This window comes from Schistocerca serialis, chromosome 2 (genome assembly GCF_023864345.2).
Source record: "Schistocerca serialis cubense isolate TAMUIC-IGC-003099 chromosome 2, iqSchSeri2.2, whole genome shotgun sequence".
Lineage (NCBI taxonomy): Eukaryota > Metazoa > Arthropoda > Insecta > Orthoptera > Acrididae > Schistocerca > Schistocerca serialis.
This window is the reverse complement of record NC_064639.1, coordinates 847,592,371-847,609,180: the sequence shown is the minus strand read 5'-3', so window position 1 is coordinate 847,609,180 and position 16,810 is coordinate 847,592,371. Positions and strand designations below refer to the sequence as shown.

Here is a 16,810-nt window from a genome sequence, read left to right as displayed (position 1 = left end):
TACAACACTAGAAGGAAAAAGATCAGCATTACTCTTTAATGATTCTAACTCTGGCACAGAAAAGGGGTGAAATGGAGTTATAAAACTCTTTGACAACCTACCCATGGAAATAAAATGTCTGACGGATAGCAAAAGTGTTTTGCAATTTTATACCACAGAAGAAGTCTCGAGTAGAGATAATTAGTATCTTAAAACGAAACCTCTAAATGGCCTGCATGTAGCCTCATAGGCCTAAATAATATTTTTATATATTTCTATGTCTCTTAATTACAAAAAGTGTTTTATGTTGGTTCTGTGGACACATTCCATATTATAACATTTAATGTTAATTTTGTCTATGAGGCAAGTATCCAGCTAGCTAACTAATTAACTTCAACAATATAAACAATTAATGTGCATATAATGAATAAATTATTTATTTGTGTATAAGATATATTGTATACATAATAAAAATTTTCTATTTTTATTTACAGTAAGTGAAAGTAGAAGTAGTACAAACAAGTACATCTTGTTTCAAAACTTTTTTTGTCACAGCTACTCTTTAGACATGTACTTCATAAGTTTTTACTAAAAATACCATGTAAACAATACAGAATCATCTTTCAGATGATGAGTATGAAATATGCCCATTTAAAGAGCCATGCATATAAGTTTAAGAAATTTGTATGTGAGCTACATGATGCTGCACAAATAATTTTAAAATATGAAACACATTACAACAAAGCCTACAAAAAATATAGTGTACTGTCTCTTTTGTGAAAGGCAGAGCAATTGGTGTTTCATAATTACATTATTATATCACAAATAGTGCTTTCTATTTACTCGAGAGCTTCCAACTGTATTCATCATTGTTGTGACACGTCCTGGACACATGAATAATATATTACTATGACATAAAATGAATGCCATAAATAGTATTAAACATTATAACCTTTTGCACTTTTCAGATGCCTGAGTAAAATTGGAAATAATAACAAAATTCACGTAATTATGAATAATGGAACTGCTATTACATAAAATTAACAAGTATATAACTGTAATTAATTATTACCTCATTCATACATCAATGTATAGTAATAAATTCAGGAATTTCACATGTAAAAAAAACTGGATAACTGTGTGTTGAAAAGGTTAAGAAAGATATGATATAGGTTTTGAATGTATCGGTTTATGAGGTAATATTCTATTATTCGACAGGTATCTTCTCACTTAAGTATTGACTGTCATGACAATTTATATTGTTCCAAGTACAAACAGTTCAATTTTATTTCATTCTACCAGTTGCTATATTACACAATATACTAAAATAAAATAATTTTTAAGGATTATAAAATCTCAGTATGAGAAAATTGCTATTTGGAGTATTTTGAAGTAACAGCAGTAGTGAAAGCAGTAGAGAGCATAGGACAAAGAATTCTCAGTTCACATATGCAACTTCACAATAGCTTCAACAGAATCTCGCAGTTCCTTACACATGTAACATGGTAACTATGGTGGGAAACAAGAGAGCTTGATAGCATAGCAGTAATATGCATCTTCCTGAAAGTATTCTAAAAAGAAACTTTCTACTTATCTGAAAGGATGCTACTTTTCTGATGATTACCTGCTTGTGCTGTTCATTGGTAAATCCAGTACAAAATTAATTTCAGTGTAATAAAGCAATATAAATTATCTACCAGTCTCTGTGTGCATGGCACACGGTTTGCACAAAAACGTCAGTATATTAACGTGTCCAGAAATTCACCTGAACAGACAAAATATGGTATTACATTTAATTTCATTTCACATCAAATTGTCTTTCTCATGGACAGCTGAAACAGCAACTTGTAAAACAGTTCTTGATATGCTTCACTTTTAAGCAAGCAGGAACTACTCTGCCTTCTTCTACATTACAATGACAGATCTACAATTGTATAACTGTCATGGTATCATTGCACTTTGATTCAAAAGCTGTAAAAATCACTACAATAATCTGAGATTTCTTGAGAGAAACAGCAGTCTCTTGGTTAGAAAACTTCACAGAAGAATTTTTTTTACTTCTGAGATTTGAGTGTCTACATCACTGGTACACCTTTTATTGTGGGGTAAAATTATGTTGCTAAGAGCAAAGAAGGTTGACTGAATGCGTCTCTCCCCAGCAGTTGTTACTGCTGCTGTTGTGGCTGTTGTTCTGCAAAAACTGCATATGGTGCTTTGGTGAATTTGATGAGTTCATGGTGTTTTCTGAATTTGACTCGGGAAACCTGTAAAAAAATTTAAAGATATGTAAATTTTGGAATGATTTATTGTTTTGTCAATTAATAAATTAATCACATCACTTCCAATATAAGATTGGAATGAGAAATTGCATTGCTTGCACTAATAAGAAATCATACAGCAAAAATGCCTACATACTTTAAAGGGAAACACAACGATATGAAAACTATTTGCACAAAACTGTAAATTCATAAAAAGGAATGAAATGAGTTGCAAAGTAGATAATTCAAAATAGCAATTATACATGATAGTTTAAATGAATGTTTAAGGTAGGAAGAAATAAATTCCACTCCAAATCTCAGGAAAAAATAAAGATGCTCTCAAACAATTAAAGCTGAAGGAAGTGTGCATAAATAATTTATCAGGTCGACTGGTGTGGACCTGCTGGCCTACTAAAAAGGCACATGATTAACAATTCTTAGCCTTCTGTTAAACTTCCTTCCATGGAGTAGGCATAAGTGATTGCTTCAGATTCCATGTTACATGTCGGATATCTTGCATTGAGATTTTTACTCTAGTTGGGCTGCCTCGAATGAGACACAATAAAGTCCCAGAAAATGGAAAATCAAGGGCAGAAACATTATTCTAAGCTCCAATCCTTGTTTGAATGAGTTTCAAAGTAATTTCATATCAACCAGAATGTAGCAGGAGCACAGAGAAGTTTCTAATAAATAATCTTGGAACCAAGTGTATACTAAATGACATACGAAATACCTTCAGTTAATCTCTTAAAACATGCTATTAACATTCCAAGTTGTTATGCAGACATTTTATCATGAGATCTAGGTGGAAGGTGTTGAACTATGGATGCAAAAGATTCTGGTAGAGGTCAGGCCTGAGCTCCTCATTTATGATACAGCCAAATTTAGCAAGCAGTTATGAGGTAGTTGTTACCAAATTTTTAAGTACTCTGTTTTGCTATATGTTGTTTGTTGCTTGTTATTTGCTTTTCTCAGTTTTATTTGAGTAAGAGACTAATCCTGGTCCATCACAAGGCTTGAGTATGATTTTCACAGCACCAGAAGGGATTGGCAATCCCTGTGACCATGTGTCAGTTCTACTTTTGCAAAAGCATTGAATACAGGTGTAGGCTGCCAGCTTTGCAAGAGGGAGGTGGGTTGTGTTCCCAAGCATTACTTGTCTCACCTTGAGTGCTCTCAGTTCTCATTTGTTAATGCTCATGGCTGACTGTCATGTTACAGTGTCTGCACTACAAGATGTTGGGTGTATCGTGTAGTACAAGGAGGAGAAGGAAGGATGAAGAGAGAAAAAATAAAAGAGAGAGCAAAGAAGTATGAAAAATTCTTCACACTATTAAATTATGAGAATGCACAACAGGTGTAAAACAAAGCAGAAGGCTGTAGGTAAGGAGATGCTGAATGACACATATTTAACAGTCAAGAGAACAATGCCTGCAGCTTTCAACTACCTTATTAGAATGTTATTGGAAGATCTCACAGAAAACCCAAAGAAAGTTTGTTCATATGTAAGGATTGTTAGAAGTACCAAAGGCCATCTCCAGACATTTATGGATGACAAAGAAACTGTAATTGAGGGAAGCAAAAGTGCTTAATGTCATTTTCAAATGTTCATTTACAAAGGGAAACCCAGGAGAATTACCCCAATTTAATCCTCATACCACTGAAAAGATGAGTTCAATAAGTATTAGTGTCAGTGGCATTAAGAAAAAGCTGAAATCATTAAAATTGTACAAGGCTTCAGGTTATAACAGAATCCCTATCAGATTCTATACCTAATTTGCAACTGAGCTAGCCCCCATTTTAATCATAGTACAAGGCATGTTCAGAGAGTAAATGTACAAGATTTTTGTATTTTTTTTAGAAAAAGTGTATTTGAGAGAAAATTACAGGGTACTGTTGATACACGTGTTGACTATTTTTCCATATAATCGCCATCCCATTCAATGCATGTGCAGAGCTGTGGCATAAGCTTATTTATGCCCTCCTCAACGTACTCTCTTGCTAGCTCCTTCCCCCACTTTAGAGACTCTTTCTGCACAAGCATATCAATTGAAAATTTAATTCCACTCATGTATGCCTTCAGAGATTTCTTACTGACATCTTTCATGCAACTGGACACTACAGCATGAGTTTATGTAATGCCGTGTTCCTGCAATACTCACTCTGGTAGGGCCACTTCTGCTACCACTCAATGTTGCCAACCCTCAAAAAACAAAAACCCACAGAATGCTATGGCAACAGTGCACTTACTTCCTGAACATGCCTTGTATACTGTAGATCCCCCAAACAAAGAACTTTACATACTAGCTGGAAGAAAGAACAGACTATACCCATCTACAAAAGAACAACAAAATTATCATCTAATAACCTTGACACCCATCTATTGTAAGTTCTTAGAACATAATATGAGTTTAAATATAATGATTTATCTCGCACAGAATGAATCACTCCATACCAACCAGCATGGATTTAGAAAATATCAGTCACGAAAAACTTAACTTGCGCATTTCTCACACATCATACTGACAATCACTGATCAAGGCAATATGTAGACACAGTATTTCTCAGCACCCAAAAAGCATTTGAGTCAGAACCGCACTTATGTTTATTATGTGAGATATGTTGTATGGGGCGTCAAGTGAAATTTATGACTAGACTGAGGATTTCTTGAGAGGGAGGACACAGCATGTTATCTACGATGGAGATTCATTGGCAAATCTAGAAGGACTTCAGGTGTATCCCAGGCAACTGTGTTGGGATCCTTGTTGTTGCAACATAACAGACTGACATTCACCAAATGAACAGTATGATACACACCTTCAATACATGTCATGATACACTAGCATATTTCATTTTTCATAGTTAATCTTACAATTATTTTATTGCTTCACAGTATTACATTAGAGCTATTTAATTATGTTCACTTTTCCATAGTTTTTCTCTATAAATCAAGTCCTGCCCAGATGAATCAGTAATAGGGATAAATGAAACACTGAATTGTTAGCATTACATTATTCATATAATTTTTGTAAAACACATTAATTCTGGAAAAGTTACAATTATTAGAAGACTGTTAGTACTAACTATTATTCTAATTCATGTGGGTGAATGTCAGAACCCAAAGTGAACAAGAAAAAATATAGTATGTGCAATAATAATTCTTGTAACTTAATAATAAAAGAAAATGTTGATAAAAAAAATCATCACTGTAATAATATCAGTTTAAAACATCAAGCCAATTTTGACATGAATCTTGTAGCAAAATCATTTGGAATATGAAATTGTAACAACATTGTAAACCTTAACAAAGAAGAGAGAGTCTTGTCAGGACAGTTGACTTCAGTTTGTCTATGTTTGTCTTGCATCTTACAGAGACTATCAGAGTGAAGATAATTGACTACTGTTTTCTTTGTACTGTGTCCGTATATGGGTATGCTTGCTTGTGGTGTGTTTCAGATACAAATCTGCTCATCGTCTCTGAATGTTCTACACTGACTACTTGCCTCCCTTGCTCACTGGTTAAGCTTACGGCCGAGTGCTCCTCAAGTGACACCCTACTCACTTGCAATAGCTGATTGATGCTGTATTGGAGAAACTGTTGCACACTCTTTGTGCACTGTATCACCTCACAGCTCACTCCTGATACATGTTATTAACACACCCGGCACAGCCGACACACCGCTGTGGGCCTCAGCATCCACACACTAAGGTTAGTGACATTGTGTTTCCCAGTGTATTGTCCACTGTCCCATGCAGTGACAACTGTATTCCTTCTTCATGTGTGCAAGATGTACAATTAGGTACGATCATTAATGGCACCTGCCATACAGTGATCATGACAGAAGGCCCTCCCATGTGCTACAAAGTGTCCTGCCTCCCACCAAAGAAACTACACCATGTGAAAGTGGCTTTTAATGACCTTTTAAACATGGGTATTGTAAACCCCTCAGACAGTAAATGGTTGTTACCCATTCACCTTGTGCTTAAGAAAGACAAGTCAGTCTGGTAGGGTGGTGACTATTGGAAACTTAACGCTTGCACCATTATTGACAACTATCCCACACCCCACATCCAGGACTTCGGGACTTTGCCCAGCTGCTGATTTGTGCCAATGTTTGGTGTTCTTGACTGCCAGAAGGCATATCTTCAGAACCCTATGTTCAAAGATGACATTGCTAAAGTGGCAATCATTAGACCACTTGGCCTATTTGAGTTCTGCTTTATGCCTTAAAAAACAAGGTCCAGACATGGTAAAAGTCTTTGTCTCTATCTTGTTCAATCTCTCATTTTGGTGTGCCTACCTTGACAATATCCTGATCTTCTGACCTCTGTTGAGGAACACGAGCACCCCCTAGCCTAGGTTCAGGCTGTCCTGAGTGACAACAGCATAGAAATTAACCACAACAAACTGCAATTGGGCCATGCAAGTGTAACCTTTCTCGGTCACACCATCACCGCTGACTGCATCCATCCAGTGTATGATCAGGTCAGTTTCATCCATGATCTCTCCCTACCCATGGCATACCACAATCTGCACCATTTTCTGAGTATGGTAAATTTCTGCTGCAGACATTTTCCCCATGCTGCCTCCATCCAGGCCCCATTCGCAAATGCTTTGGCTGGGAAAAATACCTTTGGGAAATGAAAAGTGCAGTGGTCAGATGAAGTGATTCAGGTGTTCAATGCCTTCAAGATTGTACTTTCAAATGCCGTCATGCTCATGCACACAGTTCCAGGTGCACACATCTCTGTCACAACTGATGTGAGTAACACTTCGGTCAGCATTGTTTTTCAGCTGGCAATACAACCAAGTCATTCTGGTTCTTCTCGAGGAAACTCAGGGCTTCCCAGTGCAAGTGGTCAGCAGCTGACTGTGAGCTACTCATGGTTTATGAAGCAATGAGATACTTCCACAATGACATCGAAGGCTGCACATTTACAATTTTTATAGACAATAAGCTATTTGCTGGTGTTGTTCACAACCCAGCTCAGGATCTTCCTCCAGTGAGATTCTGCCATATGGACCTGATTAGCCAATATACCACTGACATTTGGTACATCCAGAGGATGGGAAACATGATTACAGATTACCTTTACAGAGTGAATTCCATCACTTCTCCTTTGGACTTGGATGACCTGGCATGGTGACAGACAGACGACGTCAAACTTCAAAATCTGTGACAGGACCCTAACTTGGTGTGACCTTGGTGTCCCACTGCCTTCCAGCTCACCACTCCTTATACTGAGACGTCTCTGGTCAACCCCTGTCCCTTTGTCCTGGCCATGTGTCCTTGAAGCAAGGTCAAAAGTCAGGCAGAATCACCACTGGGCGAATTTGACATGCTGAAGGGATGCCTTCGACATGTGCACGTCAACATAGTGGGCCTACTTCCACCATCTGAGGGGTGTAAGTATGCTCTTTCAGTCATCAATCAGGTAACCAGATGTCTTTCAGACATCACGGCTGATTCAGTTGCATGTGCTTTCATCTCCACATGTATTACCCACTTCAGGCGTCCCTCGTCAATTACCACCAATAACTTATGTTTCCAGAATACTCTCCAAGTCTGATATGAACTGTCCAACTGTGAAGGAATGCCTTGTAGTTGCCTGGGACATCAACAATTCCTGGCCATATTTATTTGGTGAATCATTCATCACTGTACGGACCACCACTCTCTATGCTGGCTGACTAGCTTGAAGAATCTATAAATCTGGTGGTGAGAGGGTCACAGAGGCTTTAGGAGTAAGACGCCGTAGAGATACACTAAAACCAACACAGACACAATGACACCAACTGCCTTTCAAGGGATTGTTTGGTGAAACACAGCAGTATAGAGAAAATCTCAGTAATCATGCATTTAATGATATTTCTCTTGAACAGAGAAAATATCTGGGATTGCGGAAAACTATAGAGACCATGAAGAAGGAGGAACTGACCAAAGGAGAATCCCAAGTAATAAATGGAATATTGTATAAGAGAAGCTGTGGTCCAATGATGCTGAAATAGTTGGCTGTAAATGAGCTGGGATGACATGCAACCATCTTAAAGCAATTCTATGACACTTTCAGTGCTGTATATTGTACCCCATTAACAGTGCTAGATGTTGTACTTCATTAATGAGCATGCTTTCTAATTTGGACTTGAATGTGCCTATGACATGTTAACATGAACTTAATTTCACATTAACAGAACATTTCCTAGTGGAATAACACTACTGCCAATGACATTAACACAGTTCTCTTTGATTTTGTATTGTAGTTTGTGTGCTGATGATTCATGAAGGCTCTAGGCACAGTCAGATGCAGGCGTAACAGGCCAGGTCTCTTCTGATCCATTACACACTTTGTGAGCCAGTGTACAGAATGCCAGTGATGGGAGTACATGCTGCAGTTACATCCAGGGCATCTATTGTATTTCCAATGCCACCTGCAGCAGTGCCATTCCACCATATTGTAATCAAACTCTTGGGTCCCAAAATTTGATAAATGATGATCAATGGATAATGGCAGCCCTGATTACCTCACCTGCTACACTGTCACCAAAGTTGTGTTGTGTGCTGAAGTTAGGAAGTTTCAAGATTCCTTATACTGTAGAAGGCATAATTTTGAAGCTCAGACCACACTTTGCAATGATCTCTGACCATGGAAAAAGTTTTCCAGTCGAGACTAGTACCAGATGTGATTGATTGTGTTATCACCTACAGTGTGACAACTGCTACCACCCAAAGATAAATGGCCTGATAGAACACTTTAATAAGACACTGGCAGATATGCTTTTATTGTACATTGATGTTAAACAGAGAGATTGGGATACAATACTGTCCATCACGACATTTGCATATAACACAGCAAAACAAGGTTCTATAGGCTTCACACCATTTTTTATGCTACACAGTCTCAAGGCTTACACTGATACTCAGGATGACTACATGAAATACCTCATCACTGAAGAAGCAAAACAGCTTGTTTGCATATGGACCCTGGGCACCCGGAGGGGGCTGAGAGCTCTATAACACCAAGCAACAGTGAGTGAGATACAGCCCAGGAGACTTTGTGTGGATTTTTATGACTGTGCAGGAAGTTGGTCGATCAGAAAAGTTAATAAAGCATTACTTTAGGCTGTATTGTATCCCTTGTTGCTTGTTGAGTGTCACATACAAAGTGGAAGATTGTGACCCTTCACCAACAAGACAAACACACAGAGACATCATCCACGTCCTTTGAATGAAGCTCTGCTACAGTCTTGAGTGCAGATTGACAAGGGGGGTTTCTTATTCAAGGAAACAGGAAACCTGATTGATCATCATGAAGCTTCAACTGGAGAGACTCAATGCTCGTCACAGTAAAGAGGATGTGATAATGCAACAAGAACATAAGGATCCTCCAGTGCTGCTATAAGGGGACCCAGGACAAGACCCATATCCAGGGTGCTCCAATAGAACCTCCGAACAATGGGTCACTGTTTCTCCAGGAGAGGGAGCAATGCCTCAAGCTGTGTTGTGCACCTCGTGAAGTTGTGGTTAGTCTTTATGGCTGGCATGCTGTGGGTCACAAACCCCACAACCAGTAAACATTTTTCATTTAGTATTTATTGTGTCTGGAAGGTTCTTGAAATTTCTTATGTTTGTAATGACTGTGTATTCTGAGGTATTTGATGTTTGTATAAATAGCAATACTATCTGTCCAGGAGTTCAGTTCTGTTTTATCTGTATGTTGATATCAGTAATAAACCTTCTTTCAGTGCTGTATATTGTACTCCATTAACAGTGCTGGATGTTGTACTTCATTAATGAGCATGCTTTGTAATTTGGACTTGAATGTGGTTATGACATGATAACATGACCTTAATTTCACATTAACAGAACATTTCCTAGTGGAATAACACTACTGCCAACGACATTAACACAGTTCTCTTTGATTTTGTATTGTAATTTGTTGTGCTGATTATCTCTGAATGTCAGTGCAAATGCAAATAATATTTTAGAGTCTCTGACAACTTAAAGGAAAAAAAAATTGCCACTTCTGGCTAACACACTGCTTTTATTCCAATGTATACCCTTTTTTGTATCACCAGTATTAATTTTTTTTCTGTTTTGTATTGAAGTGCCCTTATATTCAAGAAATAAAACTTGTACACCACAAGCTCAGTAACTTGTTATGAGGACTGCCCAGAATGAAATGCACAGCATTTTTTTCTTCAACAATTCTTTATTGAACGTAATGAGAATTACACACATGAAAGAATGGTGTTTTATCTACACACCGTTTTTTTCCATGTATCTCCATCCCATTTATGGCCTTCCTCCACTGTAAAACAAGGGCATACCAATCCCTGTCCTGGTGGCAGAGCCAGTGCTTCACTGTGCAAATCACCTCCTCATCATCCTCAAAATGTCTTACACGAATGGCATCCTTTAATCTGTCCTCACAAATGACAACATCACCTCACTGCCACATGACAGGTGTGACAACAGTGGATGGTCTCCCAGACCGCTGCAAATCACAGAGCTCCGTCAAACTGCCTACTGATGACCTCACCCTCCGTGCACAGCGACTAACTGTACTTCTGTCAACAGCAGATGCTCCATAGACTTTGTACAAACGTTTGTGAACATTCCCCACAGTTTCTTTCTCTGCAGTGAGAAATTCAATGGCAACATGTTGCTTGTAACGTACATCACCTACAGACACCAGTTTGAAACTGTTGTGCAACTACACTATCTGTCGGAAGAGATGGAAACTTGGCATGCTCACTCAGCAGACTTCAAATAATACATAGGTAATGGTTCACATTTGTAGAATTGTTTTTGGCTGAGAAAAAAATGTGGTGCATTACTTTCTGGGGCAACCCTCATATAAGATCATAAAGCTTGGGTACAAAACAATCTAAACATATGCATTTTCAAGCTCAACCCATGAACAGCAGGTAGCATTAATGATTAATGATTAATTTGCAACAATATTTTTAACAGAATATCATTTTGTCATTAGTGCTGATATGACTAAAGAAAAGTTATTTCATTTTTATAAGACTGTTTGGTACTTACTCTAACTCATAATTCTGTGCATATGAAAAACAATTACCTTGCAAAGTTGGTGTTGACGTTTTCAGTGCTGTCTTCTTCAAAACTGACCTGGAATAGAATGAGAAAATAGTTTTGGTTTCAAAAGAATAAAATGAGGTGAATGAAAATATTACAAAATACATATGTCTACCCAAAACTGAAATAGCCACTGACCAGCCTCAACACTGTAATCACACATTTGCTGTGGAAATGAGCATAAGTAGATCCCATGTATGAAATGTGATGTCACAAGAACTGAAATACAATGTACAGAAAAATAATTCATTCAACTTTGTATTCACAGAATGGCCAAATTGTTGGCTTAATAAAAAAAGAGGAAATTGTGATGTTCTGTAAGCTAGATATAAATATCATGAAAATGAGAAGGATCATGATGACTACATGCTATCTTAGTGCATTCTGGAAATGAATAAACTCCTGTGAAATGAGCACATGGCACACTGCAGGTGGTGAAGACTCCATTATTCCATAAAGCAATTCAGGTGATGGCCTGTTTTGTTATTAAAAATGGAGAAAAATATTGATTAAGGTACAAATAGGTGGCCTCTTGCTATTATTTTGCAAGCAGTTGACTGAATGACTTAATCAGTTACAGTAGCAGTGTATGGGGGAGTATAATGTTTGAAACACAGGGAAATGAAAATTTAATTGATCAAACTCAAGAATCATGAATGCCAGAATATGTCATCTTACAAATACTTCTAGAATTCAGGTCAGTATGCTGTTTGCACAAACATGTGGTTCCTGAAGAGGGGCAGCAGCCTTTTCAGTAGTTGCAGGGGCAACAGTCTGGATGATTGACTGATCTGGCCCTGTAACACTAACCAAAACAGCCTTGCTGTGCTGGTACTGCAAATGGCTGAAAGCAAGGGGAAACTACAGCTGTAATTTTTCCTGAGGGCATGCAGCTTTACTGTATGGTTAAATGATGATGGCGTCCTCTTGGGTAAAATATTCCGGAGGTAAAATAGTCCCCCATTCGGATCTCTGGGCAGGGACTACCCAGGAGGATGTCATTATCAGGAGAAAGAAAACTGGCGTTCTACGGACCGAAGCATGAAATGTCAGATCCCTTAATCGGGCAGGTAGGTTAGAAAATTTAAAACGGAAAATGGATAGGTTAAAGTTAGATATAGTGGGAATTAGTGAAGTTCGGTGGCAGGAGGAACAACTTTTGGTCAGGTGAATACTGGGTTATAAATACAAAGTCAAATAGGGGTAATGCAGGAATAGATTTAATAATGAATAAAAAAATAGGAGTGCGGGTAAGCTACTACAAACAGCATAGTGAATGCATTATTGTGGCCAAGATAGACACGAAGCCCATGCCTACTACAGTAGTACAAGTTTATATGCCAACTAGCTCCGCAGATGATGAATAAATTGATGAAATGTATGATGAGATAAAAGAAATTATTCAGGTAGTGAAGGGAGACGAAAATTTAATAGTCATGGGTGACTGGAATTCGAGAGTAGGAAAAGGAAGAGAAGGAAACATAGTAGGTGAATATGGATTGGGGGTAAGAAATGAAAGAGGAAGCCACCTGGTAGAATTTTGCACAGAGCACAACTTAATCATAGCTAACACCTGGTTCAAGAATCATAGAAGAAGGTTGTATACATGGAAGAATAGTGGAAATAGTAGAAGGTATCAGGTAGATTATATAATGGTAAGACAGAGACTTAGGGACCAGGTTTTAAATTGTAAGATATTTCCAGGGGTAGGTGTGGACTCTGACCGCAATCTATTGGTTATGAACTGTAGATTAAAACTGAAGAAACTGCAAAAAGGTGGGAATTTAAGGAGATGGGACCTGGATAAACTGAAAGAACCAGAGGTTGTACAGAGTTTCAGGGAGAGCATAAAAGAACAATTGACAGGAATGGGGCAAAGAAATACAGTAGAAGAAGAATGGGTAGCTCTGAGGGATGAAGTGGTGAAGGCAGCAGAGGATCAAGTAAGTAAAAAGACAAGGGCTAGTAGAAATCCTTGGGTAAGAGAAGAAATATTGAATTTAATTGATGAAATGAGAAAATATAAAAATGCAGTAAATGAAGCAGGCAAAAAGGAATACAAATGTCTCAAAAATGAGATCAACAGGAAGTGCAAAATGGCTAAGCAGGGATGGCTAGAGGACAAATGTAAGGATGTAGAGGCTTATCTCACTAGGGGTAAGATAGATACTGCCTACAGGAAAATTAAAGAGACCTTTGGGGAAAAGAGAACCACTTGTATGAATATCGAGAGCTCAGATGGAAATCCAGTTCTAAGCAAAGAAGGGAAAGCAGAATGGTGGAAGGAGTATGTAGAGGGTCTATACAAGAATGATGTACTTGAGAACAATATTATGGAAATGGAAGAGGATATAGGTGAAGATGAAATGGGAGATATGATACTGCATGAAGAGTTTGACAGAGCACTGAAAGATCTGAGTCGAAACATGGCCCCGAGAGTAGACAACATTCCATTAGAACTACTGATGGCCTTGGGAGAGCCAGTCCTGACAAAATCTGGTGAGCAAGATGTATGAGACATCTTCCCTCAGAAGAAGAATATAATAATTCCAATCCCAAAGAAAGCAGGTGTTGACAGATGTGAAAATTACCGAACTATCAGTTTAATAAGTCACAGCTGCAAAATACTAACACAAATTCTTTACAGATGAATGGAAAAACTGGTAGAAGCCGACCAGTCAATATTGTCAAAAGCTTTCTCTATGTCTACAAATGCTAGAAATGTAGGTTTGCCTTTCCTTAATCTAGCTTCTAAGATAAGTTGTAGGGTCAGTATTGCCTCAAGTGTTCCAATATTTCTACGGAATCCAAACTGATCTTCCCTGAGGTCGGCTTCTACCAGTTTTCCCATTTGTCTGTAAAGAATTCGCATTAGTATTTTGCATCCGTGACTTATTAAGCTGATAGTTCGGTAATTTTCATATCTGTCAGCACCTGCTTTCTTTGGGATTGGAATTATTATATTCTTCTTGAAGTCTGAGGGTATATCGCCTGTCTCATGCAGCTTGCTCACCAGATGGTAGAGTATTTTCAGGACTGGTTCTCCCAAGGCTGTCAGTAGTTCTAATGGAATGTTGTCTACTCCGAGGGCCTTGTTTCGACTCAGATCTTTCAGTGCTCTGTCAAGCTCTTCACGCAGTATCGTATCTCCCATTTCATCTTCATCTACATCCTCTTCCATATCCATAATATTGTTCTCAAGTACATCACCCTTGTATAGACCCTCTATATACTCCTTCCACCTTTCTGCTTTCACTTCTTTGCTTAGAACTGGGTTTCCATCTGAGCTCTTGATATTCATACAAGTGGTTCTCTTTCCTCCTAAGGTCTCTTTAATTTTCCTGTAGGCAGTATCTATCTTACCCCTAGTGACATAAGCCTCTACATCCTTACATTTGTCTTGTAGCCATGCCTGCTTAGCCATTTTGCACTTCCTGTCGATCTCATTTTTGAGACGTTTGTATTCCTGTTAATTGTTCCCTAGTGCTCTCCCTGAAACTCTGTACAACCTCTGGTTTAGTCAGTTTATCCAGGTCCCATATCCTTAAATTCCCACCTTTTCCCAGTTTCTTCAGTTTTAATCTACAGTTCATAAGCAATAGTTTGTGGTCAGAGTCCACATCTGCCCCTAGAAATGTCTTACAACTTAAAACTTGGTTCCTAAATCTCTGTCTTACCATTATATAATCTATCTGAAATCTGTATTTCTTACCCCCAATCCATATTCACCTACTATGTTACCTTCTCTCCCTTTTCTTACTACCAAATTCCAGTCACTCATGACTATTAAATTTTCATCTCTCTTCACTATCTGAATAATTTACTTGCTAAGAGACCTATTTGTTCAGACTACTATTACATTTCAGAAACCAATGAATAAATGTAAAAGATAATGAAAACTGCAGATTACAAATGAGAGCAGTAAAAAAGGCATGGAATCTAGTTGATGGAAATGTAATGAGACAATTAATATTTCTCTGAAGTCTGGGTTCATTGCTTTTACTTTTATATAATTGCGTATAATGTTTATCTCCACTTCAGACTTCTGTACTTTAGGTTAAGAATAGACTGGATATTCATGAATAAATGTCATACATACATATCTCTACCTCCCAAAATTTTTTAGTTTTCAAATGGGTGTTTGAATGTTAATTGAATACAAATGTTTGAATTTCCAGACTAAATTTATCAATGAATATTAACTTACTTTGCATGTCTATCTGTATGCCATTTATATGATTTTGGGGACATAAGTTCTATTATATTATGTATTCAAAGATGTAACATACACATAGTATTTTACCTGTTTTTATCATGAATTGAATGATTATTGAATGGTAACAATGAAGTAAACTTCACCAACCTCTATTGCTACAATAATGAACTAAATCTGCTGGGAAGACTGTGCATAGATATAAATTAAAGTAATTCAAATAACTGAAGAAATTGAAGGACAGAACAATAAACAAATAGAAGCGATATAAATGTGGAAGAAAGTGATGAAATCTTGGTTACTGAGACTTTTGTTATAGTGGCTTCATTAGATGCTTGTGATTTGTCAGCCATGTTTCCTCCAAAATTAGAAATGGTCTGGAAAGTGAGGGGCCATTTTATGTTTTAACTAAAACTGAGAGACAATTTTCTCCCATTTAATTTTTGAAATGCCACTAAACAACTTACCCATGTGTTTCCATTGTCAGACAGTGTAGCTGGCTCTGATGAAAAGTCAATCAGAAGACTCTTATTCTCACTCTGCAATTTGGTGCTGTTTATTTCTTGTCTTGTGTTACTGAACTCTGAAATAAAATAAAATTGTAACATAAAAAAATACTATATTAGCAGTACAGAGGAATATTCACTATATACTTATCGTGACAACATAGAGCGCATTGCTCATTACCCAAGGATGTAACTTTTCAGTGTATGAGTAACAGATTTCTATGGAATTTTAATTGGACAAAATCCAATAAGGATATTAGGTCAATGGTATAGCCACATTACATATTTAGATACATATACGGTAGTGAAGCTGTTGCCACAATGGAGCTGGGAAGGCACTATATTACAAACAAAATTCTGAAATGGTGATTTTTTTTTATTTCATTGTTTCATAGGAAAAAATCAGTTGCGAAAACAAAAAAAAAAAAAAAACAACACAAAGTAATTGCTGGCTGGTACTTACAGTCATGATATGAAATATCTAATGCTGCAGATAAACATCTATAACACATTGTCCTAGCATTCTGAACTATTATTCTATTAGTTCTTCCTAGAGGGGGGGAAGAAGGATAAGTTGGGGAAGATTAAAGTGGAAGTGCGTATCACTAAGACTCCAGGATTGGATGTAACTATCTTATTTTAAGGATAAGGAAGGACAGAGATAAAGGAGGAAGCATTGGAAGAGAAGGTGGTCAAAGATAGTACAGTGGTAAGCACTGTGCCAGCTTCAGCCCAGTGATTATGAATTGT

At 37.5% G+C, this 16,810-nt stretch overlaps 1 protein-coding gene across 1 annotated transcript in view; it reads right to left on the bottom strand.

The window, feature by feature from the left end:
* Positions 1-458: 458 nt before the first annotated feature.
* The window catches only part of LOC126458125 (low density lipoprotein receptor adapter protein 1-like), a 203,539-nt gene continuing 187,187 nt past the window's right edge, over positions 459-16,810 (bottom strand). Inside the window, exons 6-8 of the mRNA XM_050094959.1 lie at positions 16,022-16,137; positions 11,325-11,374; positions 459-2,243 (exon numbers count right to left, since the gene is read on the bottom strand). Of these exons, the coding sequence (XP_049950916.1) occupies positions 2,099-2,243; positions 11,325-11,374; positions 16,022-16,137 (311 nt within the window). The 3' untranslated portion in view covers positions 459-2,098. The remainder of the gene's footprint in view (positions 2,244-11,324; positions 11,375-16,021; positions 16,138-16,810) is intronic.